The sequence below is a fragment of the Lobosporangium transversale genome (genome assembly GCF_002105155.1).
Source record: "Lobosporangium transversale strain NRRL 3116 chromosome Unknown BCR41scaffold_60, whole genome shotgun sequence".
In the NCBI taxonomy this organism is placed as follows: Eukaryota; Fungi; Mortierellomycota; class Mortierellomycetes; order Mortierellales; family Mortierellaceae; genus Lobosporangium; species Lobosporangium transversale.
The window spans coordinates 153,094-163,888 of record NW_019029038.1 but is presented as its reverse complement, the minus strand read 5'-3'; the positions used below and the strand labels follow the sequence as shown (position 1 = coordinate 163,888).

Below are 10,795 nucleotides of genomic sequence, written 5' to 3'. Positions count from 1 at the left end.
ATCACAACCGTTACCATGTCGTTAAGCGCTCCATTTACGTATCCAGTCCGTTCATTTCCTATCATCAACTCTGTTATTTAAGTTGCGTCCTTTCCACTGCAAAATAGCATTCATCTTTCACTCCTTTTGGTTACCATTTTGCAGGTGAGTTTCTCTTCATTCCTTTAGTACTATCACTCTTATCTAGAGGCTGGTGCATTGCTAGTATGGAGTACCAATCCTTCTTCCACCAAGATCGATCCTTAACTTTACTATTTTATTATTGCCATTTCTGTCCATTTTCTTTATTTTTTATTTTATTCGTTTTCTTATTTTCTGTCAGCTTCTAGGGATCATTGTCAGTCTTTTTTACATCAGCCATGAGAAAGTATAGCAACGAGGTGTTATCAGTCAGAAAAAACTCTGTCATGGTTGCAATGGAAGTTCGATACCACTTCTGAGTAACCGTTTCCAGTTGTCACTCACATTTTTTTGCCCTTGTTCCGATGTTAATCTTGTTCACTGCTTCCACTCTTTGTTCCTTGCTCTTGCCTCCATTACTTACCCTATCATTGCTCCTGTTCTCTCCTCTTTGCTACCACAGTAGGAAAAAACTTTGGCATTATCAGCTCGATTGTGGATGGAAGGATTTGCTAGAGATGGCACTTTTGTGTTTTATAATTGCGGCTTCTGTGGTAGCTATATCCGTGAGAATACATTGTGCTCTGACGGCACTCACAAAAGCTAAGATAGTTTTTCGCAAGATTCTTTACAAAAAAGATAAGACCACAGCCATGGACCTCACTAAGTCGTTCCATGAAACATAATAGGGCCAAAGAGCGACGCTGGAGTATTTGGACAATGACTATTTCGGCAAAGCTATATTCGAGTCCTATGAGCCGCAAGCCATGGACGCGTAGAAGTCTTAGGTGTTATGCTATCGCCAAGATGTTTCGTATTCTAGTATTGATATAAATAAATATACCAATATCCTAAAACGGTATTTTTAAAGTTAAGCATCGGCGACGAGCCGATACGGTCAATTACACCTTACTGTCTCGGTAATTTCATATTTCAAACAAGCGTAGAGGAGTAATGCTAACCTCGGCAGGATAAATCCCCTCAAAAAGAGCAGCAGAACATCTCTAGGCCAATAAGTCGGGAGGATACGAGGCTTTCTATTCATCTTGGTAGAGGATGACACTCTTCGTGTGTAATCTTGTTCCAAGAAAGGTGTAAGCTAGACGCCATATTATTTCATGCTCCTGCCATTACTTCAGCATGATCAGCGCCTGTAGTAGGCATATAGCTTTGGTACAGCTGGGAATGCTCCCTACCAGGCCACTTTGCGTTGGTCAATAGGGATATAAATCTCAATGACAACTGGAAATGCTGGTGCCTAGTCAAGAGGATGGCCCAAATACTGCTCTCAGGACATGTCGTAGCGCCATCAACATTCAGCATTTGATGCCTCTGGAAAAGCTGAGGGATAAAGATACTGACTATCCACAAAGACCACAAGCCCAAAAGAGGTTTTAAGGCACTCTGGAGCCCCTCGAACCAGCGCTTCCACAACGAGAAGAGCAAACACTTGAGAATAAGTGGCACAAGCAGAGATTGCCATTTTAAAAAAAAGAAACCCCCCCCCCGCGTTAAAGTATAATATAAAATAAATGAGCTTCACCGCACTATTTGTGCGTCCGTGCAAAATTTAGCCAACGCTGTGTACCATTGATCGTTAAATCCATATCTAGTTATAGTGACAAAAGTACTTGCAAAGAGCCCATAAAAGGCGCTTCTAGCTCTGAAAGGCTTATAAAGAAGCTGGCGCTCATTTATAGCATATCGCTAGCTTTATATCAAAGGACTGTACCCTTTACTCTCTTACTTCTATTGTTGGAGCATACACAGCACTCCCTTACATAGCCTCTTTTCATACCTTGCACTCTACACTCCAGTCTCACTGTTTTGCAAAATGTGCAAAAAAAGTGGATTTTATATACGTTCTGCGATGCTCATTGGCTAAATTCAAAATATTTATTCTAAAACCACAATTCAATTGGCTGATTTTTTGCTTGTCTTTCTCCTCTTACCCTTTGCCAGCCAATTTAAAATAAAAATTTTTGAATTAAATGTGAATCTAGCCAATGAGCATCGCAGAACGTATATAAAATCCACTTTTTTGCACATTTTGCAAAACAGTGAGACTGGAGTGTAGATAGTAGCCACTAGACTACCCATAGCTGTAATCTAAGATCTGGTTTTGCAAGATTGGATCTGGGCGATATACTTATTTCAAGTAGAAACTAGGCGGCAGCCTTTGTGAATTGTTGCCGAATTATGTTTCACTACCCCACTACGTTGCTAGGTTTTAGCTCCAAGTCCCATTTGTCGTAGAGAAAGAGACACTACCTATTACAGTACATAACAAGGAAAGGGATCGAGCCTACGGCTCACGTCCTAGTTTCTCGTAACCCTGGACGAGTGGATATCATTTTATTTGATGAAACCTAGGGCCAATGGGCAATAAGACTACAGCCTCTAACTCAAACAAGGTATTTCTTGAATGCATTGTCGAATTAGATTCATAAGAAACAGACCCAATTTAGCTACTGTCGTTTCTCTACAAAGTACGTACAAGTAAATTCAGGTATTTGGCTGTCAAGGGGTAAAAAATCCAAAGATAAGATGTCGTCATATTGGCAAAGTGTGAACAGTTTGACCTTATTGAGTATTTCGAAAGCAAATGCATTGGCCAGCATAATGGTAGCAAAGGCAAGCAGCTTTGTCTGCTTGGGTTTATAATACGCGAGTATACCTTTCTCTTCAACTACCCCACATATATGGACTATATTTACCCATTCTACGATAACCTTATGTGTCTCATTAGTTTTGTATGATGGCTAGATTTCCATGTTGGGGTGTTCGGCATATCGCTCCACTATTGTACTATTTGACGCCAAATGACGCACAACTTAAATTATGCGAATCAAACGTTCTGACCCCGTACCTCAAAGTCTCACTTTGTCATACCAGTTAGTACATGTGCAAACGTTCTGTTCTTTATTTGGTGATATACAACTGAACCGACCTGAAATAACGTCTTTGACCTGTAGATCCGTAGACTCGTAGACTGCTATGGTCGCTCGATCTGTCAAGCTCAGCGAGACAAGTAGTTTAGTATACATGTTTTCTCGTATAAAAGAAGGCACATTCACGCCTCTTTTTTTCTTCATCAAACACTTCAACACTGCAAAAAGCTCCTCAGATCTCCACTACCCATTCCACACTATGAAGCTCTCAATCACCGCTGCTCTTTCCGTGGCCGCTGCCGCCTTGGTTTTGTCAGAAGGTAAGATCTTTACGTCTGTCCACGTATATGTTCATGTTCGCGCCTGAGTGTATTGTATTTGTACACTGTCCAAGTATGCTAAACGCTCGATTTGTTACCACTTTCTCTCTGCCCCCACGTTATCGCCATTATTTGATATTTAGCTGCTCCAATCGCGGTTAAGGCAAACAACGTCTCTGCTTACACTCCCCGCCAGGAATACACCCCTCGCCAAGAGTACACTCCCCGCCAGGAATACACTCCTCGCCAAGAGAAGGACACTGGCGCTGAAGCCTACACTCCTCGCCAGGAATACACTCCCCGCCAGGAATACACTCCTCGTCAAGAGAAGGACACTGGCGCCGAAGCCTACACTCCCCGCCAAGAGTACACTCCCCGCCAGGAATACACTCCTCGCCAAGAGAAGGACACTGGCGCTGAAGCCTACACTCCTCGCCAGGAGTACACCCCTCGCCAGGAATACACTCCCCGCCAGGAATACACTCCTCGCCAAGAGAAGGGCACTGCTGCCGAGGCCTACACTCCTCGCCAAGAGTACACTCCTCGCCAGGAATACACTCCTCGTCAAGAGGACACTGGCGCCGAAGCCTACACTCCTCGCCAGGAGTACACCCCTCGCCAGCAATACACTCCCCGCCAGGAATACACTCCTCGCCAAGAGAAGGACACTGGCGCTGAAGCCTACACTCCTCGCCAGGAGTACACCCCTCGCCAGGAGTACACCCCTCGCCAAGAGTACACCCCTCGCCAGGAATACACTCCCCGTCAAGAGAAGGACACTGGCGCCGAAGCCTACACCCCTCGCCAAGAGTACACCCCTCGCCAGGAATACACTCCCCGCCAGGAATACACTCCTCGCCAAGAGAAGGGCACTGCTGCCGAGGCCTACACTCCTCGCCAAGAGTACACTCCTCGCCAAGAGTACACTCCTCGCCAAGAGTACACCCCTCGCCAGGAATACACTCCTCGTCAAGAGAAGGACACTGGCGCCGAAGCCTACACTCCCCGCCAAGAGTACACTCCCCGTCAAGAGTACACTCCCAGCCAGGAATACACTCCTCGCCAAGAGAAGGACACTGGCGCTGAAGCCTACACTCCTCGCCAGGAGTACACCCCTCGCCAGGAATACACTCCCCGCCAGGAATACACTCCTCGCCAAGAGAAGGACACTGACGCCGAAGCCTACACTCCTCGTCAGGAATACACCCCTCGTCAGGAATACACCCCCCGTCAAGAGTACACCCCTCGCCAGGAATACACTCCTCGCCAAGAGAAGGACACTGCCGCCGAAGACAAGGCAAACTAAACCCAGGCACGGCCTCGGAAAAAGGAGAATAGGGTGAAGAAGTAAGAACTTCACTCATCGAATGAAATCAGCATAAGTTTATGCAGACTTGTATAAAGTAGTAACTTGAAAGAATTGGTGATCGGAGAGAGCTGTAAATAAATGAAAAGTGGTTTTCACCAAGTTACAAAAAAAAAAAAAAAAGTGATCTGCAAAAAACATGGATTGATGTTCTATATTGTAATGATTGCAGTTTAAGAGAGAACTATAGAAGCTCTCCTTTTGGAATATATTAAGATCAAAATCGCTTGGTAAAAATAAAAAAAAAATAAAAAATAAAAAAGAGCAAGTCCATACTTTATACAGTGGAATCTCGATAATTGTACATTTTTGTACAAATTTCGAATTTGATATATTTCTAGGCCATTGGTTGGCTAAGAGCCTCTCAATTCAAAAATACTATTGTAAGCTGACCTCTCTATGTCAAACATGGCAGGAGGGCAGGTAAGTGACTGGCAAGTGAGGGAGATTGTAGCTAAAGGAAGGGATTGCAACTGAGGGAAGGTGATGGCGTAAGCTTGAAAAGATCTTGTGGTATTTTTTTTTTTTTCTTTTGTCAATCATCAAACACGACACAATCATAGCATCAGCCATCAAGCAAGTCCCTCTTCTCTAGTCCGTTCTATTCACGATGTCGGCTACTCTCTCGAGCAACAGACACAGCTGCAGCTGCATTGGTCCCTCTCTACCCTTAGGGCAGGGAGAGTTTAACAGCCATCTTCGCGATGGCAAAATCCCACCATCTTCGCCATGGTGATGATTGTTAGTGACCAGCGCTGTCTCTGCAGTTGGTTTTCTGTCTGCTTCGAGGCCCTCCGCAAGCAAGAAGCAATTCTACAGGCTGGACGTCCAAACTCTTTCTCAAGCAGCAGACACAGTTGCAGCTGCATTGGTCCCTCTCTACCCTTAGGGCAGGGAGAGTTTAACAGCCATCTTCGCGGTGGCAAAATCCCACCATCTTCGCCATGGTGATGATTGTTAGTGACCAGCGCTGTCTCTGCAGTTGGTTTTCTGTCTGCTTCGAGATGGAGCAAGTCTTGATCCTTTTCACTGTCGCCTCTGTCATTCTCGCTGTCAATTGCCATAATAGTAACCACCTCAACATTTTTTCAGTCTACAGCTGATATAACATTTTGCCAGTACTCGATTCTAACTTTTTTTTTTTTTTTTTTTTTTTAATAATATTAATAATCATATTATTACTATTATCAATATTATAACATACAAGACAAAAGAAGGAGGATCCGGAGCATCCGCAGCCGCACATGGACAAGAATGTTTGGCCTTTGTTGTTCACTCACCACTCACTCCCTCATACTTATTCGATATATAACATTTAATAAATCTACAGCTCGTCACTTTATTACTTTTTCCGGGGGGCTGGGAATGTGAAAAACCAAGTCTAAAAGTACTCCTCATGGATGGCACTTTGTGTGCATTGCATTACATTATGCTGTCCCGAGAGCTCCGTGCTTTACCGTTCCAAAAGATAAACGCTGCACTATTTATAAAAAGAGCTGAATCACCCATTATCCAATTATCCAACACTCTCAATCAACATTTTCTTCAACATGCCTAAATTCACTACTGCCAATAAAATTACTGCCAATAAGAAAAAGAGCAACTCTTCAAAAGTGTGTTCTCTCCCTTTCAATTAGATTGCCAAGTGCTGAAATAGCATTCCAAAAACATTGAACTGCCAACTAATATGCAACTAACATGCAACTAATAGGGACTCTCTATTGTTACGAATCTCGTCGGCCGAGGAACAACATCTTGCCGCCTTTCCCAAGAACACTTGATTATTAATAACGTAGATGTTTCGTTGAAGGCAATGGAGGCGCGGGAAATATTTGTGAAGAAAGAAGCGACTTTGAAAAAAGCTGATGAGTTATTGTATGTCACTGTGTTCGCAACTGTGTTCGCAACTGTGTTCGTAGAGCGTGGAATGCGGAGTTGATACTTATATTAAAAACTCCCTTGCCGTAATATCTCTAGAACTCTCAACTTTATCTTTTCGAAATCAATTCTTAAATCGCTGGTTAGTGACCAGGTTCTTGGAGAGATATTTGGGACCAGGAAAGTAACCAGGATACCCGAGGAACATTGCAGTTTCCTTAAAGGATGTACCCGAACTGCGGGTACCCAGGATTATCAGCATTTCCAGGATAAGCTTTCCAAGGCACCAAATGCTGTCAGAAATTCGCTCACGTTCAAGGTAATCCAGAATATGACCTGTACCGATCGAATATGGGGGACCAAGAAAGGCCAATCGCTCAATGAAGCGACATACCAGCATTTCTTCGTTACTCCTATAATTGAGACGCTCCTGCATGGATTGGGAGCAACAATTGCCATGTAATCACGAATTCATTTATAAGTATCTGCCAACCGGCAAAGTTTCCCCTAAAATCGTTTAACGCTCGATTTATGTCTTAACATCTGCTAGAGATTCTCGCCTCGAGGAGATGCCATCCCTGGATGCCAGTCTGGAAGAATTCCGACCCGACATCATCGCACGGGTAGATGACTTTCCAGTTCTCCTCGTGGAAGTGAAAAAACCTGGGATCAAGGCTGGGAAACTCCTATCGTTTGATTATCTCAAGCTGCTCTCCATGATGAAGCTGTCTTTAAACAAGATGGTCTGGGGTAACATCAATAACCCAGTGGTTGTTGGTGTGCTTGTCCAAAGTAGGTTTCAGATATCTGTATTTTACGTATGCACATATATATGTTTTTTACACTATAAAGCCAATGCGTTTTAGGTACAGCAATGAGATTTTACATGATGGAGTTGAGGTCCGAGGCACTATACATCCCGAAGGAAGTTGGTCGGATGCATTTGCCCACCGATAGATCAACTTTCTCACGGATGTGTGGTGGGCTTGGGATTCTGGAAGACGTGCAGGTACCCTTGTCATGTTCGAGCTTTGATCCACATTGCATTATAAATTAGATCTATTATTAATCAGCTCAATGTTTTCTTGTTACTCGTAGCCGCTTGTACAGCGCGTGGCAGAGGCGGTTCGTGGGCGTCAGGCTTCGCCTCCTGGGCCTTCACCCCAAGAACCCCAAGATCTGAAATATACTCGCCCTTCGTATTTCATACGTCGTCGCGAATAAGGCTGAAGCACTGGCAAATGGTTGCCCGGGTTGTTTTTTTACATTCCTTTCAGAAGTCGGAACTTTTGGCAATATTGACACCGGTCTAAAGATGCACAATAAAGCCCAATGATACAGCTTTCAAACACCACTTGCTGAAAAAGGTTCGTGAAATTCCGATTTTTGTCACGCTCTCCATCCGCAGATAGATTTATAATAATATCATTGATAATTGTGGATGATTGTGACTCTAAGTAGCCCCATGGAGCCACCTGGCCTCTGAAAGCGATGTGTGTTGCGTATCGAGGCAAGCACCTCAGGGGCACTTTCATTAGGTTAGAACATGGTGTGACGGTCAGGCGAGACTTTAATAAAAAGTTCTGTCTGGCAACAATCTCTTTGGCTTCAAGACTCGAAAATATCGGCCTTGGAACTCATGAGCCAATAATAATCATAACAATCATCTCTAATTAACCTTGATCAAAGTTTGCAGAGAGTCAACTCAGCATTTAGCGCTTAAACATGGCAACAGTCCTTGAATAAATACTGGCATAAAAATCCTCAATCTACAACAAAACTATTCCTGCTTCACTCATCCACTCATAATCTCCCTACTTCTTACCATTTGCATTTATTTACAATGGAGTCTCAAACACCCATTCAACAGCGCTTGATATTTGTGAACTACAACGAGACGAATATGCATAGCGATCTGCTAGCTTCGCCTAGTCATAGAAAGTCTCAACAGCTTTCCACGAGTTCTCAAGAGGCTCCTTTGGACTTATGGAAGTATAGGCAGCAGATTCTTGATGCACAAAAGAAAGACTCCTCAATGCAAGGCTCATCAAAACAAAACTCGTCAGAGCAACATCCCCCATGGCTTAGTTCCGTGCTGCCTTCATCACAATCTTCAGAACAGTTTCCTGCACCGCTTCCACTAGCACAGTATCCACTCCTCCCTCCACCGCAAACTCCATATCAACTCCCTCCACCGCTCAATCTACAGCCGCCCGCACCACAACTTCAACAGCAGCGCCCAACACCACTGAATCAACTATCTCCTGCGCCCCAACTTACACAGCGGCTTCAAACACCCCTTCTACCACCACCACCACAGTATCCGCTGCTGTCCGCGGCACAGCCCCCACAACAGTTCCGACAACAGCCTATACAAAGCCCCCAACGGTTTCAATCTGTCGGCTCTAAACATGGGCCTGCGGGACGCATCAATAAGCCTGTGGTTTTAATGCCCAAACCATCCACTTCAAAGTACGAAATACATAGCTTTGACGTGAAGGAATATATCCTTCAAATGTGGAAGAGTCATGTAGCCAACCATCAGCTGTTTGGCGGAAAGCATTCCTTCCCAAAGCAAGGACCGTTTGAAGAGGAGCATCACCTTCGCCGACATACCATTAATCGCTTACTCGATTGGGAAAAGAAAGTCAAGCTCGAACCGCGGGCCAATTGGGGCAATAAGTTCAAAGTTATCCGCCGGCCCTTTTATCCAGTGGAAGTAGTTCTTGTCCGTTTGCTTCAAATACTTCGAGAGCGCCGACTGCCTGTCAATCAACCGTTGATGAGGATAATGGCGGGCCATGTTTATGATATGCTTGTGACAAAGTTGGGTCCTTTGGAATTTGCAAAGCCCTCATTTTCATCAGGGTGGTTCGACTCATTCAAGGCCCATTGGGGTATTACATACCATAAGATGATGGGAGAAGCGGGCGGAGTTGACCTGGAAGCTATTGCGGAGGAGGTTGAAAAGATAAAGATTGCTTTGGAGGCGTATCGCATTGAAGATATCTATAATGCCGATGAGACTGGCTTGTTTCTCCAGACATTATCTTCATGGACTTTGGACTTTGAAAAGCTGGCAGGGATAAAGATTCCGTCTACAAGGGTTTCTATACTCCTTTGTACCAATGCTACCGGGACAGATAAAAGAAAGCCGTTTGTCCTCAGTAAGTGTTTGAGAGTATTTTTCATATTTTTCCCCTTTCATTTTTCAAGCGTGTAAGCATTTCAAACAGTGTATGTAATAACCAGAGTATTTCTAGGCAAATATCTTCCACGAGGCTTCCATAATGATAGCATTCTTCAGGAACTTATAGAGATTCATCCATGGAACGAGGCTGCTCAGGGCCATGGCAGCGATTTTGAGGATCATGACGAAAGTCTGAGCAGTACTCATACGAGAAGCCAAAAGAAGCCTCGCCATCGCCCTGACTACATGACAAGAATCGTGTTTTTAAGTTGGCTAGAGAGGTTTCAAGAATCAATTGCTGCCCAAAATAATGAGCGAAAAGTTGCGCTACTTGTTGATAATGCAGGCTGCCATAAGCTCCTGGATGAGGACAGGCGGCGCTTCCCCAACATCGGAGTTATCTTTTTACCAAAAAACTCGACTTCTGTCACGCAGCCGCTTGATGCAGGAATCATATCTGTTTTTAAGCGATACTATCAGAGCAACGTAAGGAATCAGACTCTGAGCATGCGTTTGGACCCTTTCAATGTAGATGGTAGGCGGGTGAATGCCGTCTCTAACTATGATGCATGGAGAATCATTGCTGGATCATGGGACGAGGTCAAAAGTATGAGTATCAGGAACTGCTTTGGTCATGTCCCAATTTTTGGTAGGCGTCAAAAGAATGAGCTCTCAGGCAATGTCGCGCACGATCCAGATGTGCTTTGGGCCCTAGTGTGCGATAATGAAGCACAGGAAGCCGCAACCAACGACACTGGCAACACGACAACGGACATGGGGCGCAATTACCCTCTTCTACCAAGTCCTAACCTTTCTGTGCCAAGTTCTAACATCCCTCTACCAAGTCCAAGCTCTAAGGATCCTTTTGTGTGCGCAGCTTACGGGGACCTTAATCGCACTGATCGTGAAGCGAGACTAAGGAATACGGTTGCACCATTTGCGAGGATCCTTGACGGGACACCCATCATATACCATGCCATCAATGAATTGCTGGAAGAAGAAGGCTTAGTTACTGAGAAACTTCTGTCGT

At 44.4% G+C, this 10,795-nt stretch overlaps 1 protein-coding gene across 1 annotated transcript; it reads left to right on the top strand.

Annotated features, from left to right (window-relative positions):
* Positions 1 to 4,019: 4,019 nt before the first annotated feature.
* Positions 4,020 to 4,637, top strand: BCR41DRAFT_313423 (hypothetical protein; the record flags this gene model as incomplete). The annotated part of the gene is made up of 1 exon (XM_022021133.1): positions 4,020 to 4,637. A coding segment is annotated over one exon (618 nt), but the record flags the coding sequence as incomplete, so codon positions are not given.
* Positions 4,638 to 10,795: the final 6,158 nt, after the last annotated feature.